The following is a 19,429-nucleotide window of genomic DNA, read 5'->3' as shown; positions in this document are numbered from 1 at the left end:
ACTTTGTCCTCACGCCCAGAGTCTGTGAATGTGCTCAAAGAAATGATAAAAGACAAGTTTAAGATAGACTTTGAGTTTGCCTTATCATATGAGGATCCTGATTTTGATGGCCAGTTATGTTCACTTATTGAGATTGAGGAGCTTCCACAGAGGGCTGTACTTAAGCTTGTAAGATCAGACAGTGACGCCAGTTCAGTTGCATCAGATGACACAATAATTTTGCCACATGCACAGTCTTCGTTCAGGGCTCAGAAATGGCCAGAAGTTTTTCCTGTTCCAAAGTTTTCGTATGAGGTAGAACTCATACTTGATGGTGGAAATGTTACATATGAGAAAACAGGAAAAATCCTCAAGTTAACCAGGGGACAAAAACACGACATCCTGGAGACTCTTGCAGCCAAAATGCATAGCTTTAAAGCATATCCCAGTGATAGAGAAGTTCAAATGGTTGCAGAAGCACTTGTCACCAGCCATCCCTGTCTTAAAGAGCCAGGATCTCAGGCAGGGTGGTATGGTTGGAAAAATAGCCTGAAGTTCAAAATGGGGAACTTCCGAACTAAGTTGAGTCGAGCAGGTTTTCAAGAGATATCTATAAACTCAGGGAGGAAGAGTAGAAACAACCCTGACAAACAGTCTTCCCACACTGACATAAAGACACCAAAAAGGGCTGAAGTTAATTTTCTCCCTAACTTCCCAAGAGGTCAAGATGAAGCAAGCCTTGAGCATCACAGACTCCAAATTGTGGATGAAGTCATGAAGAGTGAAAAAAACCACCCTCTAATTTCAAAGTTAATGCAAACAACCTTTGCCCTACGACACTAAGAGATTTTCAATGGTGACTTACCTGTTGGAGAGTTTCTGGAACGCTGGCCTGCCCTTAAGATGGAATCACAGGTAAGATTATTTTCTTTGATGTGAACTTTTGTTTGGAAAAATATGACTGCATCTTTTACTAAATCTGTTCAGCATTTTATATATTCAGAGTTTTCATTTTCCATTTCTCATTCATGATGTATCATGTATGTAAACTGCTTTTTAAGTATTTGACCAAGTGCATTATGTACTATAATTTTTTTGTTTACAGCTACATTTGTACTTTATTTTCCTAGATTTGTTCAGAGTTTCACAGAATCTCTAACGTCAACCTGAAAAACCGTTTTTATGCTGAGTTGGACCAGCATATCCCCCGTCTTCTGACTTTGTTCAGGAAGAAAGCTGCTCGCACAGGAAAGGTGGCAGGAGTTTTGGATCAGCTCTTCAACTCCTATGACCTCCAGGTGAGTAGATTGTGGTACTTTATGCCTGACAATAATGGATCTGTGAGTGATGGTGAACTTTTGTTGGAACTCCCATGACTTAAGACCACAGCAGGAGAAAGCCATAATGCCCCCCCCATTGCAGACATTGTAGGGCAATATCTTAAGCTAAGGATGCTTTCACACTGTTCAGGAACAAGTTGATGCCAACATTCGTCGTGCAGCTGTCCTCCGTGCCCTCCCTACTTATCTGCATGAAGATGACTCAGGATTTCTGAAGACATGGAATGTAAGTCAGTATTTCTTTTCAATCAAATCACTGCAGGATTTCCTTCAATGTATATAACATTTCGGTAAATTTTCCTTAGATGCCACAGCCAGATGACCCAGAGACTGACAACCTACCAGTTGGACTCATCCTGATCAGTGCCGGATCAACAGACGCTGTTGTCTTCTGCCCCAACAAGGTTGCTGTTGTTCTTGAGGGTAACATTGTGGTTGATTTCCCCACACTGGCTGAAGGGTATGTCATGCTTTTTGGACTGATTTATGCACTGCACCTGAGTTACCCAAAAGGCTTGACAAATACATTCGACTTTTTCCAAAAAGTCTTGATGGGCCTGGAGGATGGAAAGTTGAGACCGAGGGTCTTGCGCCTCAAAAATGACCTAATGGCCGTTGGGATTCCATGTAACCATGTTGAACCATGTTAAGTTAACAATTGTGGTTGTACTGAGAGATTTTGAAACATTGTTGTTCAACTTAAAGTTGAAATTGTTACTGTTTTAGATCTATTTGCGGAATTTAGATATTAAGAAAAGTAAGGTAAACCGTTTTGCTACACAGAAGTTACTGCATAATTATTATATAAAGTTTTCATGTGTCATTTGATCATTTAGTGAGCAGAATTCATTCAGTTTCTTTTACAACTGAACTTTTTTTTTTTTTTTTTTTTTTTTTTTTTTAAAGGAATACTCAACCATTTTCTTTGTTTTGTTGACGTACCTCAGCCCTGAGTTCATAACAAGCAGGTAGAGACAATTCTCTTGACTGTGAATCCAGTAACAAGTAAAAAGACTTAAAACCCACACTGCTAGCTTAGCATGGCTCCACACCGGCTAGAGTGGCTCCACTAGCCACTCTAGCCACTCTAGCCACCGGCTAGAGTGGCTAGTGGAGCCACTCTAGCCGGTGGCTCCACACCGGCTAGAGTGTATGGATACACTCTAGCCTGCCTCTGTGTACTGGCATTGGATAACTCTAGACAGCATTTTTGAAATAAATACTTACGAAGCTAAGCTGAGCCTGAAATGGGTCAACAAGGTTTGGGCATGGGTTTGGCAGGTCAGTAAATGCACAAACCCTGTTGACCCATTTCAGGCTTAACTTAGCTTCGTAAGTATTTATTAAAATGCTGTCTAGAGTTATCAGATGCCAGTAGACAGAGGCAGGCTAGAGTGTATACATACACTCCCAATGTGGAGCTATGCTAAGCTAGCTTCCTGGGCTATAAATCAATGTTTTTACTTGTTACTGGACCTACAGTCAAGAGAATGGTCTCTACCTGCTTGTTATGGACTGGGGGCCGAAGTAAGACACCAAAACAGTGAAAATGTTGTAGTGGTACTTTAACTGTGTTCCTGAAATCACTGAACTTTTGTTTGGTTAGTAATAGTTGAGGTTTGATATGTGTATTTTCTGCTGAAAAGTGTGAGATGGCAGGGTTTTCCGATTTAAAAAAAAAATGTTTAAAAAGAACTGTCTGACTGATATCATCATGCTTTTTGTTTTCAGGCAAATACAAATACGTTTTTGGATTCAAATTGGAAACTCAATATAATTTTAACATTCTGATTCAAGAAGTTGTGTGGCATGATGCTCTGGTCCATTGCCAAAGTTCTTGAACTGTTTGATTTGCCGAACAGGGTTCCAGAAGCATTGTTGTGTAATGTTTCAAATGGTTAATAAAGTAACCTTCACTTAAGATTTATTGTTCACTTACATTTTGTGTATCTGTGGTGTGTTTTGAGTTAAAGCAACTTTAAAATATTTATGTAATCAGTTTCAAAAAAATTTTTAAGTACTTGAGTTTACTGTTTTGAGTTTGAATTACTGTTGTTTTTTGATTATAGGAAAGTTTGCATGGCTGAATATAACTAAGAAAAGTAAAGTTAACATTACTTAAAAAAGTATTTACAGACAACATTAAGTAATTTTGTTAAAGCTAAACAAAAAAAATGAGTCAGTAAAACTTAACTTTCATTAGCAATGATAACTTAAAAAAATACATTATGATTACTCAAAAATATTTATCTCTGTAACTTGTGAAAGTGAGTTAGTGTCACTAAAAAAAGCTTAGTAGATTTTACCTAAAAAAAGAGGTTTCCTTTTACTGAAAAGATTGAGTTAATATCACAATTTTTTTTTGATGTAATCAGTTTCAACTATTTTTTTTTAAGTTCAACTAACTTATTGGGTTTTACAGTGTATAGTGTGTTTTCTACACTAATTTTGAGTGTGACTCCAAATCCAGACCTCCATGGATTAACACATTTGATTTCCATTGATAATTTTTTGTTTGATTTTGTTGTCAGCACATTCAACTATGTAAAGAACAAAGTATGTAATAAGAATATTTCATTCATTAAGATCTTGGATGTGTTTTTTTTTGTGTGTGTGTGTGTGTGTGTTCCCTTTATTTTTTTTGAATAGTGTATTTATTCTTCAATATATAACCCTGCAATGCTGTGTTCATGCGCGGCATCAAAAAATCACCTACTCTTCATTTCAATGCCATAGTTCACACATTGTAAGATGAAAGCTTGGGGCTGTATGGAAATCAACCTCAGGTCACGATCGACCCCTGGGCTTGACTTTGGAAATCCTGCAGTAGACACCTGTGGAGCTCTGCAATCCTGGGAACACACAATATTAAACTTCAAGTGCCAAGCAACAAAACAGGGCTGTGAAGAAAACAATCCAGCTTTCATCCACAGAATCATTTGTATATGTACATTGTTTTATAACCACTAAGTAACTGAAATCACAGATAAGATTTCAGAAAGTGCTTTTTGACTCATTGTGAGTGACAGCTTTAACAGGTGTGAATTGATTCTTCAGAGAATATTTCATTAAAGTACGATGCCTCAGTCTGTTTTGCAGTAAATGAGTCACAAACACATAAAAAAGACAAACTCCTTCTAAAGAAGACCCTGAGCTGACATCATGTAGACAAGGTGTACTTCATCCCCCAGAGGACTGAGAAAGGAGACTGTTCACACTCATATATTTGGACAGAAGGAACTCAATTTTGCCAGACACTCAGTTAAATTTAAGCAGTGGCCCATTTTAAGTGTCCCTCCCCATAAAGTGGGGAGATAAATGAATAAAAGCAACATGTTACAGGTACTAACAGGCAGTAAAATTTTCACCACTGCCCATCACACCCCCATTATCCAAGTTTCATTTACATTCACCCGCCTCTTTATGGCTCTCACACCCTGGAAGTGGTTCCTCTGCTTGTAAAGCAAGCAGGGAGAAAAGAGGGACACGCTGGTTTAAAAGAAACACACAAAAGGCTCCAAGAGACAAGACAGTGAGTCATCTCGCCATGTTTCAGCTTCTCGACATTTCTGTTTGATACAATAATGAGAATAAATAAACATTACACAACTTCTGTGAATTTTTAAAGCTGTAAACTTTCCATCAGAATTTGGGGAAATTAACACAATTCATCAGTAATTTATAGAAACTGCATTTCCAAGGTTATATAAATGTACAAATATTAAACACCAATATTATTCATTATTTTTAAGCAGGCATGCATACAAACATGTCTAAAGCATTATTTAAAATGATATTAGAAATGAATTGTCAGGATTTTTTTCCAACAGAGTCTGTCATTACTAAGGCCATGTTAAAGGAAGAAACATAACAACAAGCCAAAACTTAACTATGACCCAGAGTGTAATAACCAGAATCAGAAATACTTTTTTGATCCCCGAGGGGAAATTACATTAACTAATAAAAATAAATAAATAAATAAACAAATAAAAAATAATTAAGCCTGAAATGTAAAAAGTTACATTTGGATTTTATTACATTTCTTTGTATTACATTTTGGATTGTTGATACGATATAAGCAAACGTAGACGCAAATATGCCTGATATGCCTCACTTATAATGACTCTAGTCAGTTTTTAAAACTATAGAACTTTTATCAATCAATCAATCAATCAATCAATCAATCAAATTTTATTTATAACGCACTTTTCATACATTAAAAATGTAGCACAAAGTGCTTTACATGATTAAAAGCCCTTGCCCATTCCCACCCCCCAACCCACCCAGGGCCCAAACCCACAAAACCCACACACACACACACACACACACACACACACACACACACACACACACACACACACACACACACACACACACACACACACACACAAGAGGTTAATATATTTTAGAAATATGCGGCTGAGAGCAGAGGAGCCAGGTTTCTATTACAGAATAACAAAAGCTATGAGCGTTCAAAAAAATAAAAGATGATCTGAGAATTTACAAAAGTCTAGACATATTAATAATTTCTCCGTACCATCCCCCCAAAAAGTCCCATTCAAAAGTGTCAAATGATTACCATGCTTTCTATTCATCAAAGAACCTGGACCTCATTGACTTCATGTGCTGCTACCAAAATCAAACAAAAAAAAAAAAAGAAAAGAAAAAAATGTTAAAATTTCAGAAGAAAAATTGAAAAAAAAGATCTAATTTCCTAAATTTTCCATTATTTTTCTTTTTTTCTGTTTATTTATTTATTTATTTATTTATTTATTTATTTATTTATTTATTTATTTATTTATCTATTTATTTATTTTTTAATTGATTTAAGTTAGTGGATCAAAACCAAAAAATACCCTATATCCCCAAGCTAAAATTCCCAATTTTGAGAACCTTTCCTAAATTCTACCCTAATATATCCACCCCTCTGCAACTGCATGTCAAATCAATACATTGATAATGGTCTGACATGTTTATTAAGTGTATTGTTTTACCTCATGTGAGCAGTGTGGCAGAAACATTACTCCTGACTCCAGTTGCATTGACACAGAAACCTATTTATGATCATTTTCTCTAGAAATCAGCTAAACTTTTGATGTCTGTTTCTTGCTAGGTGCCGCTCTGTTGGTTGTGGCTGCCAGTTGCTGCAGCTCTCTCGTCTCTGCTTGGTTCTTGTGATTTTTTCGTCTTTTTTTGGTCATATTTGTATTTAGAGTGGGTCATTACGCTGTATGGTTCATTTGTTGGTTGTGGACGCCACACTGGTTTTGTCTTCATTGATTTTGGTGCAAAACCTTATGATTTCCCACAAAGTGAGGAGGAGGAAAGGACAACGTGCTGGTTCTCAGGTGTGAGCTAAGAAGTGACGACATGGACCTGTCCTTCCATCCATCATTATTGGGAACGTAAGATCTATCTCCAATAAGAAGGACAAGCTAGCCATGTTAACCCAGCAACAGAGAGGATACCAGAGGGCAGAGTAGCATCATGCTATTCACAGACATGGCTAACAGAGCTAACACCAGACACCAACTCCACATTGGAAGAGCTTCACCTGCTGTGAGCAGACAGGATCCAGGAGACAAAGACTGAACAGACTGCTGAAGAAGCTCAGTCCTGGACCCTGTGGAGGTGGAGACTGGCTGAACTGGACAATGATGGACAAACTGTCAGCATCTATTTTCTATTCTATTCTATTCTATTCTATTCTATTCTATTCTATTCTATTCTATTCTATTGTCTGAGCTGTCATCATTTGAAAAAAAAAAAAAAAAGACTAAGAAGAAAAGAGCACATAGAGAGCTGAGCAGGAGGAGCTTTGACCGAATCAAAGTCACTGCTGGGACTTTAAACATGATCATAAAATGTCCCACTTTCCAAAACAAATGCACACCTAAAAAAGACCCCCTTTTTTATAGTGGGTGATGGGGTTCATGGGAAATGGAGTCTTTATCCTGCATTGCTGGTTTGAGCCACTGCCTGAAACACATTACACAAAGAGGCCAAAAAACGATATCAAAAATGTTTCCTGCAGGCTTCTAGAAAACAAGAACTCCTTTTAGGAAAGAGTGTTAGCAGCACTGATGTATTTTAGAGCTGCAGATAGAGACAGAGAAGTGACAGGGATGGACCACTTTTGAACCAGCCGAATGGAAAGTTGTTGTATTGACCGGAGGATTAGGAGAGGGATCTGTCCAGCAAGCACCATGCAACATTTATCAGCTCAGCAACAGCAGCAGCAGACAGGAGAACCCAGAGAGGAGGAGGAGGAGGAGGGGGAGGAGGAGGCTCCATCTCCCTCTCCCTCTGCCACTTCAAAAGCCTTTGGTCAATGTTTTCTCGATTCTATTAATGTTGCAAACGTTTTCTCACCAGCCCAAAAAGGAGGGAAAAAAGGAAGAAGGAGGAGAGAGCTGAGAGAGATGTGGTGAGAGGTGGGAGTTATGGAGGCAGGAAATTGATTCCTTAGAAAGAATCAAGTGTTCAGCACGTGATTGTACTGCTGTGGTGAAAGCTTCTTATCGGGTTATGATACTGCACATCTGTGTTTGGTGATGTTACTAACCTTCACATGCTGCGTGGGTCAAGTTGAACTGGTTTTGACCTTTTAAAACCAGCAGTGAAACCCACTAGATCACATTCTTTTAGCCCTCACAACTTTAAATTGACTTCTTCTTCTTTAAACTTCTTCTAGTTCAGGGACAAAACAAGAGAAACTGATGATTCAGGTATCTTGTGCACAATATCTGCATGAAATTTTATGTTCTTATTTTCTTATTCCTTAATAGAGTTAAAAAAAGGAGCCTTGACGCTGCCTGAGTTCCCTCCACCTTGGTCCTCGCAGAGACAGGCACCTGACTTTGAAGAAACGTGGGGAAATCTCAAACAGTGAAACTGAATTGGAACGATCACATGAGGTGCAGGTGTAAGAAGGAGGTCATAAAGAGGTTAGGGTGTGCAGTTAAGGTGGTAATGGGACCGTTTTAGTGACTGAGGTTAAGGCAGCTGGACTTACTGTGCAGATCTGGCACGTGCAGGGAGGGAAACTGAGGGGGCTTTAGCACCTGCCCTTTTGTCCCTGACATCTGAAATGTCCATTATTCTCCGTTTTGGTGTCGTTTTGAAGGGACAAGTGAATACGCTTGTTTTTTATCCCATTGACAAAACAATATATTACATATAACTAAATTTAATTTGTCAAACTTTAAGCACACAAGACCTTTTCTGACCACAGAATCAGCTAAGGCTTATATGCATGCCATGATATTTAGTCATATTATTCACTGTTATACCACATGGTCTCACACTTCAGAGACCATTTTGAAGCCACAGAAGTCTCTCTTCAAGAGAACACTGAAAACTATGGACAAAAAGCCTCAACACTATCATTACTGAAACATCCTAAGTAAGTATAACATTTTGGATTTTGAAAGTTATCAAATATGTATGGATGTTTTATTTTTATTGTTTTAAATGGACTTGCTCCTCCTCCCTTAAGGGATTTTATAGGTAAAAAAAAAAAAAAAAACTAGTGATGGAGTATGTACCAGAGCATTGACCAGAGAAAACTGTAACATACTACGGCGTAAGACTAAATTTGGCCAATTGGTGGGGTCAATCAGAGCCTCACAAACTTGGAACACACTGCCAGCCCATGTCAGGAACTGTGACACCTACTCAGCCTTTAAAACAGCTCTGAAATATTGGTTAAAAACCAACCAAAAATGCTCACACTAAATCATCCTTATTCAGTTTTTTTTTTTTTTTTTTAAATTTTGGGGACTCTCAAATTTTGTGAGAATGATTTAATGTGTTATTGAAACTACATGTTGTTGGTGTAATGTCTCTGTGTATGTTCTGTTTCTCTTGTGTGAGTCAATGTTAACTGTCCTTACCTGCCTTAGGACTGCAGATGTAAACTAGCTATTGTGCTAACTCTGGCATATTTACCTTGAAGCTTTTGCTGATATGTTGATTAATATGCATTGTCCTAATTTAAATAAATAAATAAAATAGCAACAAAAGCAACCTAGGGGGAGTCCTAGATTGGGAATCGTAGGGGATCAAATGAGATGAGTGTCATTCATTACTTTTATTTACACATTTTCCTGGTTTCCTGTTTTGTTTTGTTTTTCTTTTTGTCATTTGAAGATGGACAGAAGTGAAGAAAAACACTAAATGCAAAGAGAAGACAGGGGAGGAATGTCTAGCCTCAAACTGCTCCCATCTGCTCCTGATATGGAGCAATTCACACCCACAGTTCAATCAATTATACTGAGTCAGAGTGGAGGATCAGACAATGTGGCTGTTTTCCAAGCCACCTACTACACTAGCAGTGTATTTTGGCCAAAATTTAGTACGTAGTAGTAAGTATGCGAAAACTTGCAAAATCTGCAGTATGCCAAAAATCCCCAGATGTCCTAGGAAAATTTCTCAGTATGCAACGGACCAGTCTACCTGGCATACTGTTTCCCACAATGCACAGCGCTGACGCTATTTGTCAATGCGGGTGGCAGGTTTCAGTGCATTAATGCTATCTAGTGGAATGAGTCGGCACTACAACTACAACACAACATTTACATTATATGGTGCATGAGATAGAAGTGAAGTGATAAGAAAGAAACACCAGTAAATCTTGTCACTTCATGTCATCAATAAGGTGTTAAGTTCTACAAATTCGTTAAAGCCCATATAAAAGACTAATTACCATTCTTTAACCATACATGGATCACATGGAAGTGCTTTTTTCATCAGCTGTAAAAATAAAAATCTAGATTTATTTTCAGTAAATTATATAACTTTTGGTATAAGATTAGAAATCAAGAATGATGATTCTGTTTGATATGATTAACAAAATAACTAAAAGGCTGATATCTGCCCATAGATTGTTTTGTATATTTGTATTAAATTTAAAAAAAAAAAAAAAAAAAAAAAACATCACCTGTAGCTCAACCTTCCAAGACTGGAAACCAGAATGGCATACTACAAAACATACCCAACAGAACAGTCAGACTACATACTACATGTAAAGCAGTAGGTAGCATGTTGTGCCCACTACATACTACATTCACATATAGTATGTAGTAGGCCGTTTGGAAAACAGCTTGGGACTGGGCTTTAAGTACCGTGAAAGCAGTAACTTTAATTTAACCATAAATTATAAATATATAAATATGAATATGAATAAAACATAAATAATAATGAGTTCTTACAAGTTTTTAAATGATAAATATTGTTAAAACAAATAAATAAATAAAATCCCCACACAGTACGAGAAATACTCTTTATCCATTGTAGTTCCATTTCTGTTTTTTAGGCATTTTATCATCACCTGACAATGTTGTTAATACTTTGCCTAATTTTCCACATTTGAAGATAAACACATCATTGTACTACAAAATAATTAATCAAACAGGTTTAAACAATCTTGTACTTGTGATTTTGTTTGTTGGGCTACAAAACAAAGCCTAAAATCATCACTGAGATGAACAATAAACTGTTTCGTACCTCATCAGTAATCCAGCAGTGGTGCAGACTCTCTGTTGGAGGGTCTAACAGTTCAGTGTTGCTCCACACTCCAGGTTTTGGATGGCACTCAGAGTGTGGTGGATCCTTCATATGAATGTGCAGACAGAGAGAAGTGTGCAGGGGGAGAGCGTAGAGGCCAGATTTGAAAAGGCTGGGCCGCTCCACTCTGCTGCGCTCTGTACTCAGATCTGCTCATTTGTGGTGATCCAACTCAGTGATGGTAAATAATTTGTTTTGGAAACTTTTCATAATGTAGCTTGAATCCCGGAAATGAAAAGAGGAGATTCTAGATTATTAGTTTGAAGAGAACTTTCTGGAAAAGGCATGTTGTCATCAATGTCGTTACTCTTTGTGTGAGGCAAGATCAACTCTCTGTAGGTTTCTACCTTTTTCTCTTTTACAGCAGAATATTTGTTTCATCATTCATTCATTCATTCACTTTCTGAACCCCTCATCTTGTTCAGGGTTGTGGTTGGCTGGAGCCTATCCTTGCTGTCATTGGGCGAGAGGCAGGGTACATCCTGGACTGGTCGGCAGTCAATCACAGGGCTGACACAGACAGACATTCACACACACACACACACACCTACAGACAATTTAGAGTGTTCAACTAACCTGATGAGCATGTTTTTGGACTGCGGGAGGAAGCCGGAGGACCCAAACCCACGCATACAAGAGGAGAACAGTGCCCACCGGCCAAGATGGGAATCGAACCGGTGGCTTTTGCTGTGAGACTGCAACGCTAACCGTAGCGCCTCCGTGCAGCTTCAGATTTGTTTCTTGAAAAAGTGAAGTGACCATTAAAGCCCCATAAATTACACCTCAAATGCACCAAATACGACTGCAGTCAGACTCCGTTTTGTTGCATGTTGACTTGGGATGGGTACCTTTCACATTTGAAACGATACGGTACGGTACCAATTCCCGGTACCTGGCAATCGGTACTGGTACTCAATGGTACCAATTTTTGGTACTTTTGTGTCCGTAGATGGAAAAAAATATCAATTTTTTTAATAATAAAATGTAAATTATTTTTATTTAACATATTTGTTCTTCAATATATAACCCTGTAATGCTGTGTTCATGTCCAGCATGGAAAATCACCTACTCTCCCACTCCCTTACAGTCACAAGTTTGCATTTAGGTACCTAAACATGGTACCTTTTGATTTTACATGAATTGGTACCCAGTACTTTTGACTGAATTCAGTTGGTCCCTACAAAAGTACCTAATTCGGTACCCATCCCTAATGTTGACTGTTTTTTTCGACTCACACCCACTGTGTGTTCAGTCAAACAAGCCGTATGACTGACAGACAGCTGGAGTCACAGACTGAGGAGTTCCCACACTTCCCACTCCATTGATAAGTCTCTCTTCATTCATGTTGGGCTGTTAAACCTCAGACCTGTTGACTCCTGGTCTGCTCATTATGTCTGTTTGTTGTCATAGTCAAGCTAAACATGAACTGATTTTGACACGGTTTGTTTTATTTTGAAAGTCTCTGGTTGTTTTGGGTAGTTTCCGGTCAAGACTTCCTGTCCCACTCAACCTTTTCTACACTGAATTAATGCACCACCGCTCCACATCTCCCTCAAAAATTGGATGGCTGCGTATTACCTGCATCACAAAGGACCAGCCACACAGAACGGATCCAGTGTCAGCTGACACACTGACTTGAATGGAAACCTATTCGATCAGCTGCTGTGATGGAGTGGAGATGGACTGCAGACGCATCTGGTGTAGTTTGGCCATTAGGGTCCTCAAATTTCTTTAATTGTCCCCTAAAGTAGTGAGTTCTTTCATTTAAAAAAAAAAAAGAAAAAAAAGCGTGAAAAATGTGCGTAACAGGTTACATGTTTTAAGCAAAACAGGACATGACATTGTATAATAGTGGATGTATTTTCCTTCTGTTCTGGGATCAGTTTTTAAAGCTTCAGAAACAGACTTTGACATGCCTACTAGCACGTGTTAACACAAAATATCCTCAGTTTGAAAACCAAGCATCCATTCATCTATCTGACCATCTTCAGTCAGTCCCTCAGCTCAACCTGGTCTCAGTCTGTCCTCTCTCTTCGTCCCTCTCCCTGGAGGACCCTGGGATGTTCCCAAAGCCAGGTGTGATAAATGTTCCCTCCAGCACAACCTGTGTCAGAGTAACTGACCAGCTGCATATTCAAAGAAACCTTCAAAGGAGACTGCCCAGGCCAGGAGGCATCCAGATCAGACGCCCTAAACCACCTTGGATGACTCCGCAGAAACTTCTTTTGATCAGTTGTATGTACTGAAACTTCTGATCACAGGTGAGGGATGAAATGAAGCTCAACAGGTTGACTAAAGTCTGACTGCAGACTCAGCTTTCTTTTTTCTTTCTTCTTTTTCTGTTTTTCAAAGAAGGGATTTAAAAAAAAAAATACAGGTCAGCGTCACTGCTGACCCAGGAATAAGACCCTTTGATCAAACAAGTTTTCTCTCCCGAAACTTGGTCTTGGATTTTATCAATAACATGTATCACAGCATAAAGTTAAGTTTCCCAAGTAACTTATGAAAACCTACAAAAATGCCTGCCTTCTTATAAGTAAATTCATTTATATTTATTCCGTACAATGAAAGAATATTTTATATTCTGTGTGGTGTCATGGAGGAGATCAGTCTGTGTTTCTGCTGAGGTGTAGTGGAAACTCAAGTCTTTAGCTCGTCTGCTGGGTCTGGTGTCTAACCTTCTTTTTCATAATACTCCACTGATTCCTTCTCCAATCAAGCACAGTACTAATATGGTCATTTAACCAGCTTTTGGTTATTTTGACGCTGTGGGCAGGAGCCAAGTCCTGCTGGAAAATGAAATCAGCATCCACATAAAGCTTGTCAGCAGAAGGAAGCATGAAGTGCTCTGAAATGTCCTGGTGAACGTCTGTGTTGACTCGGGACTTCAGACAACATAGTGGACCAACAGCAGCACCACTGAGCAAAGATTCAGCTGTTTCCTCTTTCGCCCAGGTCAGACTTTTCTGATGTCATTGTTTCAGGAGTGTCTCAAAACCAGAAATGAGACATCTATGCATCTACGCATGGTGGCTTTTGACTCTAGCCTCAGTCCACTCTTGGTGAAGTTCTTGAATCAGTTTTTCCTGACAATCCTCTCCAGGCTGTGGTTATCTCTGCTGCTTCTTCATCTTCGTCCACTCCTCTTTCTGGATACCTGTTTGGATCCAGCACTCTGTGAACATCCAGCTTCTCCATCAGTAAACTTAAGTGTCTTACCCTCTCTGTGAAGGGGGTCAGTGACTGTCCTCTTTACAACTCTTAGTCAGTACTCTCTATCATGATTGTGTCGCTGAACCAGACTAAAGACTTAGGAAGTCTTTGCAGCTGATTAGAATGGGACACCACTGGTTTGGAATCTTGGATGCCTAAAATACTTAACTTTGTGGGCCTGATCTACTATAGAATTGCATTTATAAAAACTTCAAGATTGTGTCTGCCAAATTAGCAAAATAGCGCATGCAATCCATTTAGCCTGTTTGCTTTCATGAATATGCAAAATCTATGCAGATTATCAGATCGCATAACTCTTTGGGGAGGAGGAGATGCAAACAGAATCATTTAGCACCCGTAATGCAATTTATCAAACCTGAAACTGCAGGTGGTGCTTTTGCGTCTATATTCGCGCGTTTGAAAGGCAGGCAACATTACACACAAATGACTGGGGTCATTATGGTGAGGAGATTTCAGAAAGACACCGAAAACATAGAGGATACATGGAAGACATGCAGTATTTTGTCCTTTCTGTGATTGGCATGTAGCTCTTTGATACAAAGTGCAATCAAGCTTCATTTCAGAGACGACTATTTGCAGCCAGGAGAAATGCAGCCACTGTTGCATGGTAAGTGACGATTCTTTTGACCAATCAACAGTCTGCAGTGTGTTGCTCCGCCCTTCGAGAGCGGATCGGTTTAGTCTGGCACCCATTCGAAAGGGTCCCAAAAAGTGGGACGGCTCGTCATGGTAATTTGGGGATCTGTCCTGGGATAAGCCAGTGGAAATGGCAATTCCCCCCCCCCCCCCCCCCCGTGTGTTTATAAAACAGAAAACAAGTAATGCCAGGAATACCAGTTCTGTCAGTAGAAGGGGCTGTGTGGTTCCAAAGAGAAGGACCACTTTCCGTCGAGCGGCTTTCTCAGTGAAAGCTACTTCCACCTGGAATACTCTTTCAGCTCAGCTCAGCTCAGAGAGCAAGACACTTACCTTTCTTTAAAAAGAAATTTAATATTGTGGTCCAGAGAAGGTCAAGTGTGTGACCATCTGGTCTGACATTTTAACTGCATTTTACTGTATGTTTGTAATAAATAATTGCAGTGTATTTTGTAATATATTTATAGCACTGTTTTAGTTTTCTTTTTCAATACATTTTATTTATTGTAGTCCTCATGCCACCATCCCCAGAGGGTTAAAAATTAGCCAAAATGGCTATCCTGGCGTATCTACAAAAATGTTTATTGATATGCATTGTCTCTCTATATTAAACCAACAAACTAAACTAAACTAAAAGAATGACTGAAAGTAAATGATATTTTATAACATATTCTTATTCATTGAGATTCACCTGAATCTCAAAGAAGCACAGAGTATTCTGTTTGTCCCTCCAATGGCTGTAGAAACAATGAGTGCAGACGTCTCTTTCACAAAGCGTGTGGCCATGTGAGAATTGCTTCATAATGAGATATGGCCCCTGTGAAGTGCTGTGGTAAGAGCAAACTAATGGGTCTTTAGAATGAGAGATGGAAACAACCAAATAAAAGACACACAGTTGGCCTCACCACAAAAACTCTTAAAAGAAGAGAATGAAAAAATAAATATTGAACTCTAATCCCTGGAATAACATGAATTCCTGAAAGCCAGGCTGCAGAGGGAAAGGATTACATAATTCTGTACTGGGGACATGTTATAATCATCATAACACTTTGTTCACTGTGTATAATGGGCTACAGTCGTACATGTGGGGGTAGTGGAATAATAGTTCTGGTTGTTTGCCAAGGAGGAGAGGGTATTCAGGCAAATGCTGATAGTAGCAGCCCATTAGCTTGAAGAGTTGGAGAATGGGAGAATAAACAATTAGAATAATTGCATTTTCCACTCTGTACTTACTACAAGTGTTAACCCCGAGACAGAGGCTAAACTCATTACAGCAGGAAAGAGACAAAAGAAGGGAGGGAAAGAGAGCGGGGGTGAGGAGGTGGAGGTATATGAGGAGGATATAAACTTTGAAACTTCTAAAAAAACATGAGCTAAAGCACGTGTGTTAACTAGTGCTGACCCACTGGTCCAGCAGCCTTTAAGGTACACAGAGAAACAGTTTGTGCAGAACAAAACCAGGCAAAACATGCGTGACACAAACCTGTACTATGCTGTATGACAAAAACATTCAGTCACATGATTTCCTGACTCCTCAGAGCTGATTTTAAAAGTATAAACAAACATCTCAGGGTACCTGTAAGCAAGTCAAAATTTTTAAAGACTTTTTAATGCCACCTTATATGAAACTTAAGGCTGGAAACTGTTGATATATATGCAACGGTCAGGGGATTCTGCTGTATTATAATCCCAACAGACATCTTCAAGCCAACACCTTAATAAATTTATACTTACCCATAGTCACAGTTTGGCCAGCTAGCATGCAGATGATTTACATCACAGGGATTAAAGCCATAAAATGACTGAATATTGTATTTCTAAAGATAGAAACCAATTGAGGTGTTTTCTATTTGGGGAATGAAACTGACAAATTTTCCTATCTGAATCTAAAGATCTGGGCTCACGGATATGAGCTTTCCTCTATTTAAACAAATCTGACCTACAGTCAAGTGAATTTTATTGCTTTATAAAACCAGGAGGTCTGGGGGATGTTTTTTGAAGCATTTTGACATTATTATTATTATAACTGTGGACCAGCTCTATACCCTCAGCAGGGTCCTTGAGGGTGCATGGGAGTTTGCCCAACCTGTCCATGTGTTTTGTGGACTTGGAGAAGGCATTCGACCGTGTCCCTCGGGGAGTCCTGTGGGGGGTGTTGGGCTGCTTGTTATGAGCCGTCCGTTCCCTGAACGACCGGTGCCAGAGCTTGGTCCGCATTGCTGGCAGTAAGCCGGACTCGTTTCCAGTGAGGGTTGGACTCCACCAGGGCTGCCCTTTGTCACTGATTTTGTTCATAACTTTTATGGACAGAATTCCTAGGTGCAGCCAGGGTGTCGAGGGGGTCCGGTTTGGTGACCTCAGGATTGGATCACTGCTTTTTGCAGATGATGTGGTCCTGTTGGCTTCATCAAGCCGTGACCTTCAACTCTCTCTGGATCGGTTCGCAGCCCAGCGTGAAGCGGCTGGGATGAGAATCAGCACCTCCAAATTTGAGTCCATGGTCCTCAGCCAGAAAAGGGTGGAGTGCCCTCTCCGGGTCGGGGATGAGATCCTGCCCCAAGTGGAGGAGTTTAAGTATCTCTGGGTCTTGTTCACGAGTGAGGGAAGGATGGAGCGAGGGATCCACAGGCGGATCGGTGCAGCGTCTGCAGTAATGCGGACTTTGCACAGGTCTGTCGAGGTGAAGAGGGAGCTGAGCCAGAAGGCAAAGCCTGGTCATGAGCTTTGGGTAGTGACCGAAAGAACAAGATCGCGGGTACAAGCGGCCGAAATGAGCTTCCTCCATAGGGTGGCCGGGCTCTCCCTTAGAGATAGGGTGAGAAGCTTGGCTATCGAGGATGAGCTCAGAGTAGAGCTGCTGCTCCTCCGCCTTAAGAGGAGCCAGATGAGGTGGCTTGGGCATCTGATGAGGATGCCTCCTGGACGCCTCCCTGGTGAGGTGTTCAGGGCACGTACCCACTGGGCGGAGACCCTGGGGCAGACCCAGGACACACTGGGGAAACCACATCTCTTGGATGGCCTGGGAACATCTTGGGATCCCCGAGAAGAGCTGGATGAAGTAGCTAAGGAGAAGAAAGTCTGGGCTTCCCTGCTTAGGCTGCTGCCTCCACGACCCCACACCGGATAAGCGACAGAAGATGTTGGATGGCAATTAAAATAATAATACAATAAGTAATAATAATAACAATAATAATTAATAAGATATAATATACACATAATAATAAATTAAAATTAATTAATTAATTAAATATTATATTATTATTGATATCATAATACTAAAAAAAAATGATTTCACACAGCTAAAAGATAAAATCACTGTTAAAATCTCAAACAACCAAGCATCAAATAATTTGTTCACCTCATTTCAAATAATAATCTTCTTCACTCCTGCCTGGGTTACCTTAACCTGGGTGATTTAACAGCTTTTCTTGGTCTGACTCAACCCACCATGTGAGCAGCCCCTCGCTCAGCGACCCCCCCCTCCTCTCTGCTCAGCTGTCTCTCTCAGCACAGCCGACCTGCGTTTGAGCCCGGAGGCACCGTGACCCAGCAGTACCTCAGCTACATTTACCCCCAGCACCTTTCCTGTCACCTCTTAAATAAAGCGACTCTTATTTTTGGCTACAGGCTGACTCTGGCCCTCTTTTGATGTTCTATGTTTGATTTAGTTCCTGCAAGGCCAGGTACACACAAAGCATACACTCGCGCACACACTCAAAAACCTTGTTCCTGGCCTTAAGCACACTGTCAAAACACACTCTCACACTAATGTCTCATTTTAGATTTCATTTTACTCTGACACAAACTGTTACCAGTGAAAACTAAATTGTCCTGGGGTAAATCTGAAGAGGTGCACACACAGGAAGCTTTCAGATGTCAGAAAGAGGAAGGTTAAAGAAATTACAGAAGCTTCTTATGATTTGATGTCATGTAATGGTAAAGAAAACTGGTGGCCCATATTTCTCCTGAGGGTTTCGTCTAAATTAAACCGTCTTATCTCCCATAAACAAATCTTGTCTGTTTTCCCCTCAGGAGGGCAGTCTGTTGGTTTGTTTTTACAACAGGGTTTTTAATCTGCTCTAAAAGCAACTGTTGCTGAATTGAGAAGCAAAAAAAAAAAAAAAAAACAATCTGGATTTAGAGATGGTGATGGAAGTAAAAGGTACAAAGAAAGAAAGTTAATGTTATAATTTGAAGCCATCTCTCTGCCTGTATTGATTTGGCAGAATGCTACTTCTCTATACTCTCCTGAATTTTGGCATCATCTTTGTATAACCTCACTTTTCCCACATGATTCTTGGCAGTAAACTACTGTAACTGGAATTATTTGACCATTGGAACCAGTTGCAAGTGTCCCTTTTCCCAGAATGCATTGTTATTTGGAGCATAATACTGTAAAATCATAGTGCAGTGCATGACTGTCGGAAGTTTGCCGGGTAAATTGTTTTGACTGTTCTGGGGGCACAAAGGGTTAGAGGTGTGACACTTAAAGACTTTAACAGAGACAAAAAAAACATCATAATGTATATATCTGAGTTTTGACAAAATTATTTTAAAAATAAAGAAAGCATTTGTTTGTTTTTGTCTCCCCTTTTTTTGGGTAGCACCAAAAGTTTAAGGAAAAAAATGTGATTTTTTTTTTTCATTTATTTGTTATTCATTTATTAATCTGT

At 39.6% G+C, this 19,429-nt stretch overlaps 1 protein-coding gene across 1 annotated transcript; it reads left to right on the top strand.

Moving 5' to 3' along the window:
• The first annotated feature begins 267 nt into the window (after positions 1-267).
• On the top strand, positions 268-17,883 carry LOC141789322 (uncharacterized). Its single transcript, XM_074668700.1, has 5 exons — positions 268-894; positions 1,110-1,277; positions 1,450-1,545; positions 1,625-1,779; positions 17,703-17,883. The coding sequence occupies exons 1-5, from the start codon at positions 883-885 to the stop codon at positions 17,881-17,883; spliced, it is 612 nt and encodes a 203-aa protein (XP_074524801.1). The 5' UTR covers positions 268-882.
• Positions 17,884-19,429: the final 1,546 nt, after the last annotated feature.

The sequence above is a fragment of the Halichoeres trimaculatus genome, unplaced genomic scaffold, assembly GCF_033239565.1.
Source record: "Halichoeres trimaculatus isolate MK-OKI-2021-1 unplaced genomic scaffold, fHalTri1.1 fHalTri1_scaffold_4, whole genome shotgun sequence".
Lineage (NCBI taxonomy): Eukaryota > Metazoa > Chordata > Actinopteri > Labriformes > Labridae > Halichoeres > Halichoeres trimaculatus.
The sequence above is the reverse complement of the archived record's forward strand: the minus strand, read 5'-3'. Positions and strand labels throughout refer to the sequence as shown.

Excerpts from the sequence above, each read along its gene's own strand:
- LOC141789322 (XM_074668700.1), top strand. Across the intron at positions 1,546-1,624 it reads GATTTCTGAAGACATGGAAT|ATGCCACAGCCAGATGACCC; the intron begins GTAAGTCAGTAT and ends AATTTTCCTTAG. Across the intron at positions 1,780-17,702 it reads TTCCCCACACTGGCTGAAGG|GGCACGTACCCACTGGGCGG; the intron begins GTATGTCATGCT and ends TGAGGTGTTCAG.